Consider the following 22,029-nt stretch of genomic DNA (forward strand, 5'->3'; position numbering starts at 1 on the left):
GAACCCACACTTATATGGGCAATTAATTTGCAACAAAGGAGGCAAGAATATACATTGGAGAAGAGATGACCCCTTCAATAAATGGTACTGGGCAAACTGGACGGCCACATACAAAGAATCAAGTTGGACTACTCTCTCACACCATGCACAAAAATATATTCAAAATGGATTAAAGACTTAAATGTAAGACCTGAAACCACAAACTTCTAGAAGAAAGCATAGGCAGTAAGCTCTTTGACATCAGTCTTAGTAATATTTTTTTGGATATGTCTCCTCAGGCAAGGGAAATTCACACTTCAAAAGTTTGTTTCTTCGGGGCTTCCCTGGTGGCGCAGTGGTTAAGAATCCGCCTACCAATGCAGGGGATGCAGGTTCAAGCCCTGGTCCGGGAAGATCCCACATGCTGCGGAGCACCTAAGCCTGTGCGCCACAACTACTGAGCCTGCGCTCTAGAGCCCGCGAGCCACAACTACTGAGCCCGCGTACCACAACTACTGAAGCCCGCGCACCTAGAGCCCATGCTCAGCAATAAGAGAAGCCACCACAATGAGAAGCCCGTGCACTGCAACGAAGAGTAGCCCCTGCTCGCCGCAACTAGAGGAAACCCACGCGCGGCACCAAAGACCCAACGCAGCCAAAAATAAATAAATAAAAAAAATTTTTTTAAGTTTATTTCTTCTTTTTCCATGGGAAATATTAATGATAAAACCCTCACTAAAATTTATGAATTCTTTATTCTATGCCAGGCACCATGTAAATATTTCACATATATTATATCATATAATCTGTATAACAACCCTGAGAAGTATATATTGTTATCTCCATTTTACATATAGTGAAATTGAGGCCCAGAACAGTTAAATGAATTGCTTAAGGTCATATAACTTGTTGGTGGCAGACCTGGAATTCTCTAATTAAAAATCTTGCTGTTAACCACTTAATTCACCTTGGGCTAGATTCCTGCCACTTTCCAGGATGCCTTTTCTGTACTACCTCAACTAGTGTGCCTAGAATAGGACATGAAACTCATTTTAATATTTGTCTAAATTAAATATAAGCAGAAAACCTTTTCTTCAAAAAGTTATGCTGTATTCCAGTGCCACCTCAAAAATCTCTTGAATTATCTATGGTTTAATTCTGTACCATTGCTCTCTTTAATTTAAAGGTGTAGAATATTGAGAATTGAATATGACCTTTCTAAACCACTTATTTCTATTTTTAATGTTAAATAAATATATTGTTTCAAATTTTTAAAGAGGATAAAGCAAACAAAGTTAAAGAAATTATAAAACATAGATCTGTATATAAATATTCATACATATATATAATGAATGGTTGGGCAGGTAATAAGTGTTCAGTGTTTGTGAATTATATGAATTTTAATGTATTACAATTGATATTGCACAGTTTGTTCATTGGTATATTTTAATTATACTCTAACAGAAAATTCAGCATCAAGAAAAAATTCTTAGAATGTGCAAATTATATCCTTGCCTTTTTTCTATCAATTGATACTTTTAATAGGTTTTTGAATCTGAAAATTCAAGAAGGTGAAGCTCACAACATTTTCTGCCCTGCATATGATTGCTTCCAACTTGTTCCTGTGGATATCATAGAAAGCGTAGTTTCTAAGGAGATGGACAAACGATACCTACAGTTTGATATTAAGGTATGCTGCCAATTATCTGTGTGATTTCCAAAATTTAAATTTTATTATACCTATATAACAGATTTTAATTTTTTTGTTTTATTTTTGAAAACAAAGTAATGGACTCTGACTTTGTCAGAAAAACTGCATAAAGGAATGGTGGCCTAAATTAAAGTTTTAAACTAAAGCATTATTTTATAATCATGATAGAAGTAAAAGCAAAAAGCCATAATAGTAGTTTACAAAAAAAAAAAAACTCGCTCAAAACAATTCATTGATTTGCATGTTGAACTTTTATAAATGATTGATCAAGATAACGTTCAAAGTAAATAGTAACTATTTTAAATTTTCCAGAAGACATATTTTTACTCCTCAGTGTAAATATTTAGAAATAAAGACTATCAACTTGGAAATTTATGGATTTTTTAATTTCAAGTAATAGTTTCATAAAACAAATTATAATGTTTATTTCATCTTTTTTTCCCCATCTTCTTTATTTTCACTCAGGAGTTATTCAGAAGTGTATGCAAATCTTCTTTGTGTGACTTAAAAGTTACATTTTAACTGTCTTGTTCAGATTTTTTTATGGTCTAAACCCTAACACATGGACTTTTAAAAAAGAAGTCCTACTGTTTCTTTAACATAGAAGGCATCTTAATATTGACTTTTTTTTTTACATTTTTTTTTTATTATTGTGGCAAAATACACATAAACTTTACCATTATAACTAGTTTTAAGTGAACTAAGTACTTTTACATTGTTGTGCAACCATCACCACTCTCCATGTCTAGAATTTTTGTCATCATCCCAAACTGAAACTCTGTTCCCATTGAACACTAACTTCCCATTCCCTCTTCCCACAGCCCCTGGTAACCACTGTTCTGCTTTCTGTCTCTATGTCTTTCACTATTCTAGGCATCTTATATAAGTGGAATCATACAATATTTATCCTTATGTGTCTGGTTTATTGCACTTAGCATAATGTCTTCAAGGTTCATTCATGTTGTAGCATGTATCAAAATTTCCTTTCTTTTTAAGGTTGAATAATAGTCCAATAATGTATATACCACATTTTGTTTATGCATTCATTCATCCATGGATATTTGGGTTGTTTCTGCCTTTTGACTGCTGTGAATAATGCTGCTATGAACATGGGTGTACAAATATCTATTCCAGTTCCTGCTTTTAATTATTTGGGGTTTATATGCAGAAGTGGAATTGCTGGATCATATGGTAATTCTATGTTTATAATATTGATTTTTATGTATTATTAGAGTACCATTTAGAAATTTACTGTTCTGATGCAACTAATAATCACAAGATTCTATTTATAAAAATTATTTTCCATCAGAAAAGTGGCACATTGTATGAGAAAACATTTTTAAATTACACATTTTCTGTATGAATAGTTGCATTTTTACTCTATCATCATCTACTTGGTTTTTAGATTAAAGAAAACATAAATTTTAAAAGTCATGTCATTACTAAGGTAACTGCCATATTTTTCCTTCTTATTTTATATATCCCAATACTATTTTAAGTGTTTCTTGAGACTGACTACGCTTTGTTTTTTTATGTCACTCTGTTTTTGCTTTAAAGTAAATTGATATGGGGTACACTCTCTATTAGAATTGAGAGTTAAAATGTTTTGTTATGTTTTGTTATTGCTGTTTAAACAGGCCTTTGTTGAAAATAATCCTGCCATTAAATGGTGTCCTACTCCAGGCTGTGAAAGAGCAGTCAGACTAACAAAACAAGGGTCAAACACATCTGGGTCTGATACACTCAGCTTCCCCTTGCTCAGAGCCCCTGCTGTGGACTGTGGAAAAGGACACCTCTTCTGCTGGTCAGTAAAAGACAAGTTGGAATAGCCTAATCACCTTTCTGACAGTTTTTAAAGAGACTTTATACTTTGAATTAGGCCTTTAAATTGTAGTATTTTTGATATTCTTATTCATTAAAAAATGTATAAAGAGTGGTGATAGTTTACATTTATTGTGTGCTTGATGTGTGCCAGCCACCTTGCCAAATATTTTCAGATATTGAATTCTCCTAACAATGCTATGAACGGAGTGATATTATTATACCCATTTTACAGATACGGAAATTTAGGCACAGAGGAGTTGCCCAGGGTTATGCAGCTAGGAATTGGCAGAAATGGAATTAAAGCCCAGCTCTGTTTGATGCTAGAGCCCATGCACTTGAACTTTAGTACCAAATTACTCACCATAGATTAGAAAATGTTTAGAGTTTAACATCGTTTCTCAAAGTAGAAGTCTCTAGCAGTGATTCTTAACCAGGCATGCCCAGAATTTAGTATTAAGACAGCTTTTCCAAATTTGCATTCTAGACCCTAACAAGAGATATTTTGATTTAGTGGATTTTGGAGTGGGGCTCCAAAAAAAAAAAGCTCTTATGTGATTCTAATGCACAGTCCCAGTTAGGAACCAGTTTGTGTCTTATGTTTTATTTAATTTCTAGTGCCTGATAAATACTCAGTTAAGTATGAACTGATGATAAATCAGTAACGGATAGGCCATGTAACTATGTATAGTCTCTTGACTGTATGTTTGTCTGACATCAGCGTTATACTTTATTCAATTATAATAACTTTTTGTTTTAGTTAATTAAGTGATCAGAAGAAGAAATAGTATTTGTTATGCTTTTTGCTCATTTCCAGATATATCACATATGCAAGGAAATATTGTACTTGAGGTAGATATAAAACTCTAGTCTTTACTTGTATGCTTATCAGAAAGCAAAATCAAACTGTAGCACTGCTAGATAGTAAAAAGGCAGTTATGGAAATATCCCTACCGTGAAAGGTCTATTTCTTAACCTCATCATCATTATCATTAGCTAAAAATATTTCTTGAACTGCCAACCTATATATAGCACTGAATTCTAGGTCAGGTGTCAGCAAAGTAGTGTCTGCACCAATTTTTAAAAATAAAGTTTTATTAGAACACAGCCACACCCACTCATGCCAGTTTGTTTACCTATTGTCTGTGGCTGCTTTCAGGCTATGACAGCATCGAGTAGTTGTGACAGAGACCATATGGCCTGCAAAACCCAAAATATTTACTATCTGGCCCTTTACAGAAAAAGCTTGTGAGGCTTCTGGCTAAGTGCTTGAATATAGTGATTAATGAAAGGAAAACCACATTTCCTACTTTCATGGCTAAATCAGGTTCAGCAAGTAAAATAGCAACAAAATACTGAATAATAGATTATATCCACATGCCTTAAGATAATTTTTCAAAACAATTACAAAGCAAATTCCTAATTTTTAGTTTTACGTGTTTTACTATTCGATGGTTGAGTCCTAATTCCACCTCACTATCCCACCAGAAGAGATAAGGATCCAGCAACAGAAATGAGAAGTGAGTTATTGAATACACACAAGCTTAATTGTTTGCATATAAATTGTCCTTAGATTAATGTGAATCTACTTTATTATAAAGTAAGAATATTAAAAGAAGAAAATAAAGGAGCTTCTTCTTTGAAGTTAGTTTCTTGAGAAACTTAAGCTCTAGTGCCCTAAAGCACCCCATCTAGAATGGTACTAATTATGTACTATCCTTCAGAAAATCATTTTCTGAGCCCTCTGGTTCATGTAAGCACCCCTGGATGAAAAAAGCTGATTAAGAGGATTGGTGGAGAGGCTACAAAAATGGAAAACATAGATTAGTAAAATGTTTAGAAGATTAAGAAGATGATAACATTTGCTAAGATCTGAGGATAATAAAGTTTTGAAAGGAAAAGGAAAATCTGTGATTGGCATTGTCTTCTTAAACTCTGTGTTTTCTGTGACCTAGCTTTTATTAGTTTTCACTGTAGATTAGCTTTTACTTTCTTGTATTCTTCCCCACCTCTCTTTGTATGCTGCAAGTAGTAAGTTTGGTTTGACTGAAAATATGGAAACTAATGGAAAAACCTACCAAGGTAGATTAGATTCTAAAAGCTATATATGCCAATAAACATATATGATGCTATAAGCTGTACCTTTCTAGTCTAGTGTTTGGAGAAAATATATCAGCTTACTCTTTCTCACACCCCAAAATATCAGGCTGGTTATACTCAGTATCCATTGGAAACTATATGCCAGGATCACAGGCCCTACTTGGAATTTTATCCCAGTTTAGGGGATCTGGGGATGACCACATGGATTTAAGATCACATTTGGTAATTATTTACTCCTTCTCCTATTATAAGGGTGGTAGATAACTTAGCAAATAGTATCATCATTTTCTGGCATAGCAATTCAGGACTTAAGTTTGTTACCTTTCAGTTTTGAAATTCGTTAAGCTATAGGATTGATATATGTAGGTATATGATATATGAATATTCTAGGATTTTTACATTGCTTTACCTCTCTAAGCATTAATTTGCAATTTTTGTTTTTACATAGCTTCCTACTCGTATTCATATAGTATAAAAGCTTTGCCTATAATCAGAAATTCTAAGAAAAAAAGGAAATTTTAAGTAGAATTCTGCTGCCCTTACTTATCTAGTGTTACAAAGAGAAAGAAAGTCTGCTTCATGCAAAAGGAAGCTTTGCAAGAGAGATCTTTATAAAATAAAAGCATGTGATTCAGGGTTTGCTTCTTTCTTTCCCCCAAAAGTTCAAAAATATTTTCTAAAAATGATTGCAAAAACCTCAAGAAATGCCAATAACAGTTTCTTCTTTTTAAGAACTACATGTGACAGAATCAGTTGAGAGCTATCCCCAAGAGATGTCTGCTTGGATAGAACTGAATATAGTCATTGTTGGGAGGGAAGGTAGGAGTAGGCATTTTCCTTCCCACCACAGGATAACCCTTTCTGTTATAACTTGTTCACCAACAAGTTCTCTGCCCTTAATAACTGAACCTAGAATGCTTTCTCCCACTATCCTGTGTAATTACAGTTTGTCTGTCAGAGTATTTGCTACCAGTCATTGGTGTCTTGGTTAAAACTTTCTTCAGGAAGTTAGTTTTCCAGTATCTGTAGAACATTCCAGTATCTTCATTATTTCTATCAGAATACTCTGTCTTCCTACACATGGCATAATCCAGATTATCAGTCACCTATTACATCTGATAAAATTGTCATCACTGTACTGTACTTTGGAGAAGTTCAGGCTTATTTTCTCTGATGTGTTAGTTTTCAAAGATCTACTTTGAAAGATCTACTTTGTGGATGCTGTCTACTTCTACTTTTAATCAATGCAATATTTTTTAAATGTCTATTAAATTATCACTAAGTTACTAAGGAGCTGTATAAAACCACAGTTATGGAAAAGATTTCCCAAATGCCAGATTTGGTAATGAGTCAGAAATTTAAGAAAATTAAATTATTCTTTCCAGGTATTTAGTGATTTTTAAGGTATACAATTCAATGGCATTAAGTACATTAACAGTGTTGTGCAACCATCACCCCTATCCATTTTAGAACATTATTATCATCCCAAACAAAAACTCCACAACCATTAAGCAATAACTCCCCATCCTCCCTCCCCGACCCCAGCTGCTGGTAACCATTATTCTACTTTGTCTCTATGAATTTCCCTATTCTAGATATTTAATATAAGTGGAGTCATGCAATATTTGTCCTTTTGTGTCTGGCTTATCTCACTTAGCCTAATGTCTTCAAAATTCATTACATGTTATAGCATGTATCAGAAGTTCATTCCTTTTTATGGCTAATATTCCATTGAGTGTATATACCACATTTTGTTTATCCATTCAAATGTCAATGAACAGTTGAGTTGTTGCCATTTTTTGGCTGTTGTGAATAATGCTGTTATGAACATTGGTGTAAAAGTTTGAGTCCTTGTTTTCAATTCTGTTGAAACTATTTGAGGAACTACCAAAGTGTTTTTCATAACAGCTGCATCATTTTACATTCCTACCAGCCATGCTCAAGGGTTCCAGTTTTTCCACATCCTTCCTAACACTTGTTATTTTCTGTTGTTTTTCAAAAATAGTAGCCATCCTAATGGGTATGAAGTAGAATTGATACATTCTTAATATAGTGAAATGTTACCTCATAGTTAGTTAAGACTCTACCTGTCAGTTGGCATGTCTTCTTAACTTAAACTCTGTAAACAAGATCTTTGTTTAGAGACTCCCCTGGCGGTCCATTGGTTAAAACGCTGTGCTTCCACTGTAGGGGGCGCGGGTTCCATCCCTGGTCCGGGAACTAAGATCCTACATGCCTCTTGGCCAAGAAAAAAAAAAATTAAAAAATAGAAAAGATCTTTGTTTAAAATGAGACTGGTGATGATGATGGCACCCATAGATTGGGTTTTTCTTTGCTCAAAATGATGTTTTTAACTAGAATGATTAGCTTTGTGCTACAGACTATAATGTCATATTGAATTAAATAATTTGTAAAGACTCTAAGTCATTTTTGTTTGACTTTTTAAATTTTATTTATTTATTTATTTATTTATTTATTTATTTGGCTGTGCTGCGTCTTAGTTGCAGCATGCGGGATCCGTAGTTGCGGCATAAGGGATCTTTTAGCTGTGGCATGTGGGATCTAGTTCCCTGACCAGGGATCGAACCTGGGCCCCCTGCATTGGGAGCGCAGAGTCTTAGCCACCGGACCCCCAGGGAAGTCCCTAATGTTTGACTTTTATATACCTATAGAAAGAATATATAATTAAGTTACAAATGATAAATTGATACAGTTTTAATTATTTAAATCAAAATTTGCCAAATTCCAATAAGACAGAAAATTGGAATTTATCAAACTTGAAAGTAAGTTAGATTGCCCTTGCTGTTACTTGGAGATTCAGAGGTAAAAGTAATGACAAGAATGTGATGTAAAATAGTACTTCCCAAACTTTAAAATGCAGAAGGGTCATATGGTGATTTTGATAAAATGCAGATTCTAATCAGTAGGTCTCACGGGGCCTGCTCTTCTGCATGTTTAACAAGCTCCTGAGTAATGGCAATGCTGCTGGCCAGGGGAACACCCATTGAATTGCAAGAATTTAAACTATTACTGAGACAGAACCCAATTGATAAAAAATACTTTACAGCTCTTAAGGCATGAGAGACTAAATTATAAATATTAGGTAATCTATTTGGAACTTTTTTAAATGTGTGAATAAATGTACTGATGAAAGAAAATCTGGCCTAGTGGTATCGAGCTTTAGAACCATGCTTCCAGTTCCTCTATTGAAATGCTTCATCTCTCAGTAGTCACTGTGCCTCAGTGTTCTCAACTTTACATTTGGAACAGTACTTCCCACCTGTTGTTTTACCTTGATGTTGATGAAGGATATTTTTAAATTGCCTTTTCCATGTTTTCCTCTTTAGGGAGTGCCTTGGTGAAGCCCATGAGCCTTGTGACTGCCAAACATGGAAAAATTGGCTACAAAAAATAACTGAAATGAAACCAGAAGAACGTAAGAGGAATTTTAGACAGCTACATATTTTATAATAGCATTCAAAAGATAACGTGGTTTTATTTCTTAGAGTCTTCATTTAAAAATGAAGTTTTAAGTTTTCAAGTTTGTTAATGCGAGAGCTCGCCTTTTTAACCCCTCTAACCAACATCCTTTTGGAGATCTCAGCGGGGAAAGCATAGACAGCTTCCATGTTTCTAACGGACTTATTAGGACTCCAGGGTAAACAGGGGTCACATTTAAGTTCTGCTCCTATAGTCCTTCCCTTTCATCCTGGGGTGGGCTAACTAGCTTTTCTGTACTTCATGAGAAGAAATGTATGATCTGTACTGAGAGGAAGCTTCTTATTTCCCTGGAAGCTTACAGTGGAGGATAAGGCAAGTTAATTTCTTGCTATTATGTGGTTCTGTAGATTTACTTACATTAAATGCCATGTCTATAACTAATTTTTACTGAGATGTCTATAAATATATTACCTCTAACAGAGGTAACCCTCACACAAATGCTATGAGATTGATGCTAGTTGTCCCATTGTACAGATAGGAAGCTAACAGATTGGATTGAGTGACACAGGGGAAACAGAATGGGTTTGAATTAGCCTTCCTAATAGCAATACCCATGTTTGACAAGTAAATATATCTGCTTTGCCATAATTTCTCACCTCCTGAAGTAAATATTTTATGACAGCTGTCATAAAATTAATATAAATGAAAACTAATTTGGTGGTTTTTAACGTTTTAAATAATGGAGTTAGTTTGAAGTATTGCAGATGAGGATTAAGAATAAACACACTTCATCTACACTTATTATGAGCAAAACACATAATAAAGATGATGCCAGCCTTCAAAGAGTACAGAGGCTAGAAGGGAAGCAGTCAGATAATTACAGTATCATATGTTAACTAACACAGTTGGATAAAGATGAGAATACAAAAACAGAAACAACTAACTCAGGTTGGGGACAGAGGATGTTAAGGAATCTTCCTGACAGCAGCAAGATGCGAGTTGGGTTTCAGCATATCCACAGAAGCAGAGATGTGGTGGGTAATGTCAGCAGCTGAAGTGACACTGGGAGAGACTGGCTGGCAGCCATGAGTCCCTAAAGGCTTGTATTATATTGGGCAATATACCATTGCCCGAGAGATTGTTCTCAGCAGTTTATATTCACAAGATCGATTTTGTGCACTGACTTGGGGTTATTCAGATCCATGGAAAAGACACTACTTAGGTAAACCAGAATACCAGTTTATTAATTGACAATGAGGGCGATCCCTTTCACATGGTGAGAAGGCTCATGTCCTTTAAATGGGAGCAAAGGGAAGTGGATAATTTTAGGATACTTTTTAGTGAGGGCTGATTAATCATTTTTGTCCTGGACATTCATCATTCAGTCAACAAATATTTTTTGAGTACCTGCTTCCCAAATCAAAAAGATTTGTAGAGATTGTTCTTGTTCCCCAGGTTCATTGTATCTGTCTCTTGAATACCAGATAGAGCTTGCCATTGCTCTCTGGATACCCACCCATTAGCCCTATCCTCCATCTGTGTATGGGTATGTCTGTGTGTGAGTTCCGTAAAGAGATTAATACCATTGCCCTGCAACACCTTTAAACATGACAAGACGACTGGATTTCGTTTTCTTCTCCTGCTTCTGACACCTAGAAACATCTATATTTCTATTAGAGATGGCTTGCCATTGCCTACCTACCTGCATTTCTTTATACATTCTGTGGAGTTTAAAATTAAGGTCCATGGGAGAAATTTGCAAGAGATGAGGCTGGAAAGGTAGATGTTGCCAGATTGTGAGGGTTCTTGCCAAATTGTCTGCATTTCTCCTATTAACAGAATAAGCCAGAGAATGCATTTTTTGAATAGGGAAGTGGCATTGTTAAAGATATTTTTATCAAGATAACTGATAACTAGGAAGGGTAGACTAAAGGAGAGTTAGGTCAGAAGTAGGAAGGTGAATTTTTAGTTTGGGTCACAGGGTAGATCATGATGTCATTGGTGAACTTAGGAAATTCAGGTAAAGGAGTAACTTTCAGGGGAAAATAATGAATTTTGTTGTGGGCATTTTGCACCTGAGGTACTTGCAGGACATATGTGTGGAGATGTCCAGTGGCTTTTAGAAGTGCTTGTCTCCAGCTCAGAAAAAATGCTGAGAAAACTTAGGAGTATCTTGTTGCTTTTAAATAGTATCTTCATTATGTCTTTAGCATTTATTTAGTGCTGTTTTATGTTAGAATACAGAAATAAGATGCCCTCTATGCTCTTGAAATTTACATTTTAGAGATGGAGACAGGTATGTACAAAACTCAGAAAAATAAGTGTAAAGATGGTGTGAGAGAACAGTATACCTGTGATACATTGTGAGGGAGGGGAGGGACGAAGGAGCAGATTAGTTAGGAGATCATCTAGGAAAGAGGTAAGGAAAGCTTTATAAAATAATTGCTACATAAGCCCTGTATTGAAAACTGATAGATGTTCTTCACACAGACCAGAATAGGAAGGGCATTCTAGGCTCATGGTAAAGTAGGGCTGTGAAATACCACGGCATATTCAAGGACTGCAAATAATTCAGTTCAACCAGTGCAAAGGTGCAGTGAGAGATGAGACTGCATGTGCAGGGGTGGGGGTTATATGTAATGCTGGGAGGTCTGACTTTATCCTGAGACACCAAAAAGGAGTTTTGAGTAGGAAAGTGATAACTGAAGATGTTTGCTTAGAAAAATCATTCAGGTGGAAGTGTGGATGATAAATTAGGGACTATTGAGGTACTAGGTAAGAAAGCTGTTTCTGAGACAACTTCATAATGTCCAGGTGAGAGAATATAAGGGCTTGAACAAGACAGGCAATACAGATGGGAGAGGAAAGGTGTTTACAGGAGAAGTAAGAAGATAACTTTTCATTTTATTAAGTTATTAATCTAGTGTACTTGCCAGTTGCCTAAAAGAGTTAATGCACCACAAGAAGTAATTAGTACAGTATAGTATTTAATTCTTGAGTAGAAAATGACCAGAAGTATGTGATTTGAGATATAGAGCAAGTATTTTGAAATGGGTGACTATTTTTAGTTATCCCTTGCCAATGTAAAATTGGATCAATCATTCCATATTCACAAATAAGTCTTATTAGAGAAGAAGAGGGAGAATGACCTGGCTAGTCAGTACAGATTTTTGGAGGGACTGTGACAGATTGTCCTTGCATAAGATAATGATCCTGATAATGAACAGAGAAGAGAAATAGAAGAACTAGAAACTGGTGTACACAGTGTATACATGGTTACCTCTGGTGGCCAGAGATAGGGAAACCTCAAGTAAAAACTGAAGATAGTCCTCAAAGAGTCCCAAATAGGATTTTAATTCAGAAAGGTGGAGGAACTTTAGAAAACTGGATAGGAGGCAAGAGACCCAGGACACACACAAGTGGTCCACTGCAAAGGGAGCCAAAGCCAAGACTGCAGAGAAAATTCCCCATTGCTGAGAAAAAGTTGTCTCACTGTACTGATGTGTGATCACCACAGTGAAAGTTGGTGGTAACCAGTAGACTATTAATGGCCGCTTTTAAGTTTATGAAATTTAGGGTAAGGCTTAAAGCAAACAATAATAGGCCACCATAATACTTAAGTAGAACATCACTGTTAAATATACAAAAATAATACTCCAAAAAAGAAAAGTATGATTTAATGCTGTATTGGGTTTACATGTTAATTTGGGTCATGGTCACATATCTTTGGCATAAGAATTTTCAACCGAACTTGGAGATTCATGAGATCGTTTTCTCCCTTATTCCTAGTTTTCCAAAGTCTTTGAGTTATGAGACTTAAAAGGAGTGACAAAATCTAATTGATGAGAAAAATATTAGAAAATATACTGAGCTCAGTTGAAAGAATTAATTCCATATGAAGATTGAAATACTGTTTTTCAGTACTGAAACTGCCTCTGTTGCAGCTAATCAGAGCAAGAAGCAGGAATGATTATATTTTCTGTGAAATGATAATTAATTTATAAAAATTTAAGACCAGTTTTTTTCATAGTACATACTCAGTAATGGTTATTGAATGAAATTCAGTAGTCTTTTAAGAATTCAGTCTTTAAAAACAACTTTCTTTTCACTTGAGCACATGTTGATTCTACTAATAGATCTTAGATTTTTATACTGTAATACTTGATTAAATGAAGTTAATTTTTCTTACAAAGAGACCTAAAAGCACACTAGATTATTAAGGAAAAAAGATCAAGCTATATTAGACATGCAACTGAAGTGAAGAGTTTGGAAGTCAGTAGGGATGGAGAAGACTCACCAGGTAGATTGAAGGGAGTTTGGGTATTGCAGGTATTGAGAAAAGTATGTACAAAGGGCAGATGTATGAAATGAGCATGTTCAGAGCACAGGTAGTAAAGGCATTTCTTCCAGTTCAAGTTTTTATTGTACTAATAGTTGGTTATTTTCTGAACATGATTTACTTCATGTAATCCTCTAGAATGCAGTCAGAAACTAGCATTCTCTCCAAGGGTAGGAGAAAAAAACTGTTAATGTTGCAGGCCACACAGCTGCTTTGTTTTAATGGCTTTGTGCTTTATTTATTAAAACAATGGACAATAAAGGTCATAAGAATATGTTGGAGCCTCTGAGCTAAAAATAATGTTGATGCTAAAGGGAGGAGAAAGGCCACTACTTTAAATAAAAATTAGACACTGTACTTAGTGATTAGGTTTTATAGCAATACCCTTTGTAAACAGCATTACCTTCACAGCTAGTATAGAACGTTCCTTCTGAAACTCCTGTTCTCCACCAAATTATCTGAGCATTCTCTGCACCAACACCCTAATCAAACCATCTTCTACCAAGTGGCCTTAGAAATGGAGTGGAGTCTGAGCAGTTCGTTGCTGCTATTGTTTCTCTCTGCTGTGTGGAATTGAAAACCAGTGCTTTACAGTCCAGCAGTAGCTGCTGTTCTGTTGTTGACACAAACTTAAGTCGGTAGGCACCCAGGGTTCCTTGCAGCAAGACACCCCCTGCCTCCACTCCTCCACTGCTAGGCTCCATCAGAGGGCTGTTGCTGGTGCTCATCTCTTCCAGTTCATATGCAGAGCCAGTTCCCAGGGGTCAGACAGCCCAAACCTTTGTCGCCTTTCCTCTCCAGGGATTTAAATCTGGGGGTTGAGTAACTTTTTCTTTTAAACTTCAAAACTTTTGATTTCTCCCCTGCTTTCAACAGTAGGGCTAACCTCTTACCCAACCCTTCCTAGAATATCTGCATATAATGAGGGTCTTAACTGAATGGACTACTCTCAAGGATTTCAAACTGATTTTCAGACATCTCTTTCAGTAAAGAAAAGGTAGAACTTCCCTATGTACTTGAAGTTAGAAAACAAACTTCATTACTGTCATTCTTGCAGGAAAAAATAATTTTTAAATTATGTGTCTACCACTCTCTCCAGCTCCTAAAGCTCTGCATGGGTGGTGGTGGAGATTTATAGAACATAAAATGTAAAAGTTAGAGTCTTTAAAAACCCTGGCATTCTTTAAGAGTGCAGATCTCAAATTAACGTAGAATAAACAGAGTTTAAGATGATGAAGAGTATAGGGTTGGTGTGGGGATAGAGGGTGGGAGGACCTTACCAGGTAGTTAGTGGCCAAATCATGAAGGGCTTTGTATTCTTTGCTAAAACAGTTTGATTTTATCTTGTAGTCAGTGGAGAACAATTAGAAGATTTAAAGATTTGTATTTTTAAAAGATCACTTTATAGAGGCAATATAGTGTGGGTTGTGAGGGTGGGGGGAGAAGGATCTGGGAGGTAGGTTGGTTTCTGTGTTTTAATTGTCTGGGAAGAAGGTGTGGAGGATCCTAGCTAAAGCAATAAGAAGTGGGAATGGAGAAGAGATGGATATGAAAGAGGAAGAGATAGAATCAATGGGACACAGTAGATGAGGGAAAGAGGAAGGTATCCAAGATCATGCTCTTCCTGGATTGATTCTGGGTAGATGATCATATCATTTAACAGGACAGGAGATAGAGAAAGGAGCAGATTTGGGGGAAATGATGAATTTAGTTTCAGACATGTCATTGGATTCATTTTTATTTTGTCTTAAATAATCATGGGTAAAAACTTTTTTTTTTTAATATAAATTTATTTATTTATTTATTTATTTATTTTTGGCTGTGTTGGGTCTTCGTTTCTGTGTGAGGGCTTTCTCTAGTTGCGGCAAGCGGGGGCCACTCTTCATCGCTGTGCGCGGGCCTCTCACTATCGCAGCCTCTCTTGTTGCGGAGCACATGCTCCAGACGCGCAGGCTCAGTAGTTGTGGCTCACAGGCCTAGTTGCTCCGCAGCATGTGGGATCTTCCCAGACCAGGGCTCGAGCCCGTGTCCCCTGCATTGGCAGGCAGACTCTCAACCACTGCGCCACCAGGGAAGCCTTCATGGGTAAAAACTTTGCCATAGACCCTAATAGGAAAATAAGTATATATTTAAAATTGAGAGACAGCCTGCAAAGAAAACTTTGAGTGTTTTTCCATCTGGAGTTGTACACTAAATCATTTATTTCTGTATTTGTGCTTTATATCCCAAAGTTGTGGGAGTTAGTGAAGCTTATGAGGATGCTGCCAATTGTCTCTGGTTGTTAACTAACTCCAAGCCTTGTGCTAACTGTAAGTCTCCAATACAGAAGAATGAGGGATGCAATCACATGCAGTGTGCTAAGGTAAGTTAAAGAGGATTGTACAATACATGCTTTGCAGTTAGAACCTTCATTTGATTGTGAATCCAAAGAAGAAATGCTGTAAGCATAGGTATCTTATTGGCTTTCAGATGGAGTCTAGAAGATTGTATTCTACATTCTTTGTTAAATAACATAAATGTTGGTTTATATTACTAAATTTTACAATCATGGTGAATGTTAAAAATAAAGGTAAGGATTCAGTGGTACTTGGCCAGATCAGAAATGCCTGAGTCCTTCCCTCCCAGTCACCCACTCCCCCAGTGAGGATTCTGAGAGAGTTTTGTGTATATATAAATAATGTTAAATGATCGAGTGCTACCTTGCATAGATCTCTTGCAAAGCTGATTTTGGAGCACACAGCATAGTCTCAAGGTCCAAGTCAGGCCCCAAGCAATCCCCCTAAGTCCAAATTTAAATCCTGGTGTCTATATAAGAAAGGTGCCCAAAACAGTGGGCAGACTTTAGGTTTGCTAATGAAATCATCAATTAAATAAGTAACTCATTACTATATTGAAAATGAAAATGTCACTTGGCTAAAAATTATTATAAATAATTACTGTTAGAAGGCTACCCTCCTGACCTAGTTGCATAGAAAGAAACTACCATATTTAAAACAAATATTCTGGAATTAAGTTAATAATATTTTATTAATCCATGCCTACATCTATGAACATTTTTGCTTAACTGTAATATCTCAGTTTTTTTCCTTTTCCTTGGGAATGCCATGTATATAAAAATAATTATTTAAAATTATTGAGAGAAGAGCAATATAATTTTTCTAATTTAGGATGTGAAAGAAACCCACATAGTTAAGATTTCAATAAAATACATCAATATCTTCTCTTTAAGTACTTCTTGATTTTTTTACCTTGAGGCTAATGATCATTATTATTATGACTTCAAAAATAATGACAGTTACCAGATGATTTTATATTATAATAAATTAACATGAATGAATTGTCTTAGTGAGACAGTAATGATTTCCTAAGAAGAAAAACTTAGTAGTGTTCTGAGTAAAATGCTCAGAATTGCTTATTAGTTTAGCTGATCAGGCCAAAATTATTTCATTTATATGCAGTCCTATCTCCAACATCCATATTAGTTTTTTCTTGGACGGTCTGATATAGACTACATAGATGTGTAAAAAAACAAAATACACGTTGACCATAAAAATCAGCAGTTGGGCTACTAATAAAAGGGCGGGATCCAACATTACCTTTATTTCAGTCACAGCACCTACCAGCAGTAAATAGTTGATAGATATGTATTGAGTGAATGAATATTTTCATGAATTAATCAGGCTAATGATGTAAGGTAATTTATCTTAAACAGATTTTGCTTAAACTTCTTTTGCATATAAAAGAAACATTTACTTACATACTATGTAAATGTAGTCTTATTTAACCATCTGAAGTATTTGCATTGAACAAAGGAAACTGATGAGTAATTCTCATGACATAAAAGAAGACATCTAGGAAGTGAAAGTGTTTATACTTTTATAGTTTTTTTAAAATGTGAAGGTGGGACAACAGGTAATATGTAATTGAATCTATTTTCTGAATCTATTTTCTAACACAATGACTAAATCATAATATACCTTTATTAATGCTTCAATATTGATTATTACTCAGTAGATAGTTTTTACTTTCTGGAATCAAATTGTTAAACATTTTAAAAGAATGACAGGTTTGGCCCTATAAAAATAAGTTCATTTATTTTAAAAACTCTCTTTATTCATTTCCCTTTAGATAATTTTCAGGAAGCTATTTAAATTTTGCATTCTTACACATTTTAAATCACTTATAGTAATTTTATTGATCTGGCTCTGTGGAAAACTATGCTGCAACTAAAATATAAAAAATTATTAAAGTTCTGTATTCTTTTTCTTATCATAGAATGTAAAATTTTGCTGTTTGTAGAAAGTTTTGCCACTAATTTTGAGAGATCAATGGAGCTGTACTGAAGGGTACTTGGATCAAATCAGGCACAAGGTTTGCTTTTAGCAGGCAACAAAAGAACTTGCATACTGTCAGAAGCTTGAAACAAGTACACGATTTATTGTGTAAGTACATGTTTGTGAAGGGCTAAATGAGGACAGAGACTTTAATTCAGCTCTCTGTTCGTGACATACCAGGTAGAGAAAAAATTAGTGAAGATAAGACTTGACATAATGACTAAGGTATATCTGATTACTATATATTCAGACTCTGTATCCTGAAAAGATGGACTCATGCCATCTTTTCAAGTACCCATGGAACATTCACCAAAAAAATTGACCATTGATCATCAAAGAAAATCTAAGTAATGATCCAGAAAATAGAGTGGTGTAATCAACATTCTCTGATCATAATGGAATAAAATAGAAATGAATAATAAAGTTACAAAAAGCCTTTTCATTTGGAAATTTTAAATCTCTCAAACAACTCGTGAGTAAAAATAAAATGGAAATTAAAGAATTTCTATAAATAACTACTTTTTCAGAACCTGAGGGCTATATTTAAAGCAATTCAGAAATGTGCGTAGCCTTATTCACTTAAAATGATACAAAATAAGGAATGAATTAAGGATATGACTCAAGAAATGAAAAAAACAAACTTGAAAACAAGGAGGAAGAATTTTTTTAAATCAGAAATCAGTGAGTCAAAAACTGAAAAACAATACAACTAATAAATAAATCCAAAAGTGGTTTTCTGAAGGAAGAAAATAAGACAAACCACAAAGCTTGCAATAAGAAAAATGTGGGGGTGAGGGAGTTCAAATACACAATATAAGAAATAAGGGGACTGGAACTTCCCTGGTGGCACAGTGGTAAAGAATCCGCCTGGCAATGCAGGGCACATGGGTTCAATCCCTGGTCTGGGAAGATCCCACATGCCGTGGAGCAACTAAGCCTGTGTGCCAGAACTACTGAGCCTGCGCTCTAGAGCCCATGAGCCACAACTACTGAAGCCCACATGCCACAACTACTGAAGCCCGCACACCTAGAGCCCATGCTCCACCACAAGAGAAGCCACCGCAATGAGAAGCCCACGCACCGCAACAAAGAGTAGCCCTCCGCTGGCTGCAGCTAGAGAAAGCCCGTGTGCAGCAACGAAGACCCAAGGCAGCCGTAAATAAATAAATAAATTTATAAAAAAAAGGAATAAGGGGACTAATCAATAAACAAAGCAAACTAAAATAATAATAAGAGATAACTTTGCTCAACTCTTGCAGATAAATTTGAACTTGGATTTGAAATAGACTGATTTTCTAAGAAAATGTAATTATTGAAACTAACTCTAGAAGAAACATCCAAACAAACTCACTCTGTAGAAGAAAGAGTTTTTCAATGATCTCTCCTTTAAAAGCAATAGGCCCTAACAGTTTCACAATAGAACTGTTTCCAGGACAAAAAGAAAAAAAGGAAAAAACTGGAAACTTTCAAATTATTATAAACTGAGTAGAACCTTGATACCAGCACTTGACAAGATTATAAAAATTAAAACTGTAGATCCGTCTTATTTATGAAGAACAATGCATGAGTCCTAAATAAGATATTGGAGGGGAAAATACAGATATTAGCAAATGTAATCTAGCAGAGTGCATTAGAAGAATAATTGACTATCGATTATATTTCAATGAAAAACATGTTTTTAATTTTAAAAAAAGAATAATTATTCATGTGGGGTTTATTCCAGGAATACAAGAATGGTTTGATATTTAAAAAGCTATTACTGTACCTCATTTTAGTAATAGATACAAGAAGAAAAACCATGTAAACTTTCTGTAGATGCCAAAAAGGCCTTTGACAAAAATTCAACAACCATTCTTTATAAGACACACAAAGAAATAGGAATAGATAGATTCTTCCTTTTATTGCAATAGCATGATAAAAATAAATCTATCTTAGTCCAAAAGTTAGCATGATATTTAGTGGGGAAACTAGAGGTACTCTCACTAAAATTGAGAACAACATAAAGATACTCCCCATCACAAATATTATTAACATTGGACTGGAGATACCAGTCAACATAATTTGACAATGAAAAGAAATTGGGGATATAAAAATTAGAAATGAGGTGGGAAAATTGTCATTTTTTACAGCCAGCATGATTGTATACCTAGAAAGCCCACAAGAATCAACTGAAAAACTATTGCAAACAATAAAAATTCAATTAACTAGCAGAGTAAAAAAGTAATATGCAGAGAGTAATAGCCTTCATGTGTGCCAACAACATTCAGATAGAATATATACTGAAAGAGAAGACCTCATTTATCTAGAAAGAAACTTAAGAAATGGATAAGACTTACATGAAGAAAATGTTAAGACCCCTATCTGTAGGACACAGAAGATGACAAACAAATGGAAAGATAACAAAGTTCTTGGGTAGAAAGATTCCAACAAAAATACCAACAGGTTTTGTTTCTGCATCTAGATAAGCTAATTAAAAGTTCATATGGAAAAACAAAGTAAGAAGAGCCAGAAAACTCTGAAAAAGAACAGTGAGGAGGAACTAGCCTTGTCAAACAGTAACCCATACTATAAAGGCTCAGTAATTAAGACAGCATGGTGCTGGTACATGAATCTACAGATCAATGAAACAGAATAGAAAGAAAGCCCAGAAAATAGACACATAAATGGGAATTCAGTATATGGTAAAGGAGGCATCTCCAACCAGTAGAGAAACATGGACTGTTCAGTAAATGGTATTGAGACAACTGGGCAGCTATGTGGAAAAAAATAAAAGTTTAATTCATACTGAATACCCAAATAAATTTTGAACAGATCAAAGATTTAAATATTTTTTTAAACAAACTCTAAAAGTACCAGGAGAAAACATAGATTTAAATTGGAAAGATCTCTCTGACTCAAAATCTATAAACATTTAAAAGAAAAAAGGATATATTTTCATACTGGAATACTCATATTTTTTGGCATTGTCTGCAAATTATGGTAATTAAGAAAGAGAATTTTTTTTTTAATGAGAAATAGGTTTTATGTTAGCTGTTCTGATTAGAGGCCTTTTTAACTTATTCCCAGTTTAAAAATCAGTTTGTCAAAGTCAACAGTTTTCCAATACACTGGTGGAGCTTTATAGACCAAGGTAAGATTACTATGCACCTGAAAAATGAAACATTTGTCAGGATCGTTTTTATTATTTGGAAAGAATATCCCATTGATATTTTTCAAGCTTTCTTGAGATTACTTAATAATATTATGATTTTAATTTATCCTTATAAGCAATAATTTTAAACTACCCCCACATCTTTCCATAGCGCACATAAGGTCTCCAGAGAAAACCTCAAAAAGAAGAGGGTGTGTCTTTGAGAAGATTTGTTCCTGGTCACACAGGCAGGATTGTTTAATCTCTACAAATTGGTTGACAAGAAATTAGAAAATAATTTGCATACTAACATGGGACGATATTTGCATATATGTTTTCTTTTGAAGTGCAAGTATGACTTTTGCTGGATTTGCCTAGAAGAATGGAAAAAACATAGTTCTTCCACAGGAGGTTATTACAGATGTACTCGCTATGAAGTCATTCAGCATGTGGAGGAACAATCCAAGGAAATGACTGTGGAGGTAAAGAGAACTGTTGAAGCCAAGATCTCTAACTAAGCCACTTAATACCAGTGGCAGTGTTTTTCGTTTCTTTTTTTCCTATCTTTATTGTAATGAGGCATTTAAATTCAATACACTTTAGAGTAGCCTTTAATTTAAACAAAATAGCTCTGTAAACTTGAGCTTTGTTTTTTTTAATTTTCCTTTTTTTATATTGGTGAAGATTAGACAAGACGTATATCCCAGCATGTCTCTAAAATGGCTTAAAAACAAGTTTAACATTATATCAACAATATAATATTATATTATTGCATATAATAAGTATCTTAGTCTGCTTGGCTGCCATAACAAAATACCATAGACTGAGTGGCTTAAACAACAAAAATTTATTTTTCATAGTTCTTGAGACTAGGAAGTCCAAGATCAAGATTTCTGCCAATTCGGTTTCTGGCAATGACTCTCTTCCTGGCTTAATAGACAGTTATCTTTTTGCTATGTCCTCACAGGAAGGAGAGAGAGCAAGCTCTGTTGTCTCTTCCTCTTATAAGGGCACCAGCCCTATTGGATTAGATCTCCACACTAATGACCTTGTTCAACCTTTATCATCTCACAGGCCCTATCTCTAAATATAGTCACATTGGGGGTTGCACCTTCAACATATGAATTGATGGGGGACACATTTCAGTCCATAACAATAAACAACATAATAAAAC

The 22,029-nt window shown here is 35.0% G+C and overlaps 1 protein-coding gene across 6 annotated transcripts in view; it reads left to right on the forward strand.

The window, feature by feature from the left end:
- Nucleotides 1-22,029, forward strand: part of ANKIB1 (ankyrin repeat and IBR domain containing 1) — a 138,356-nt gene that overhangs the window by 100,545 nt on the left and 15,782 nt on the right. For all 6 annotated transcript variants that reach the window (XM_036863467.1, XM_036863469.1, XM_036863468.1 and 3 more), the window contains 5 exons: nt 1,525-1,669; nt 3,328-3,494; nt 8,959-9,047; nt 15,623-15,753; nt 21,203-21,337. In XM_036863467.1, the coding sequence (XP_036719362.1) occupies nt 1,525-1,669; nt 3,328-3,494; nt 8,959-9,047; nt 15,623-15,753; nt 21,203-21,337 (667 nt within the window). The remainder of the gene's footprint in view (nt 1-1,524; nt 1,670-3,327; nt 3,495-8,958; nt 9,048-15,622; nt 15,754-21,202; nt 21,338-22,029) is intronic.

The sequence above is a fragment of the Balaenoptera musculus genome, chromosome 9, assembly GCF_009873245.2.
Source record: "Balaenoptera musculus isolate JJ_BM4_2016_0621 chromosome 9, mBalMus1.pri.v3, whole genome shotgun sequence".
In the NCBI taxonomy this organism is placed as follows: Eukaryota; Metazoa; Chordata; class Mammalia; order Artiodactyla; family Balaenopteridae; genus Balaenoptera; species Balaenoptera musculus.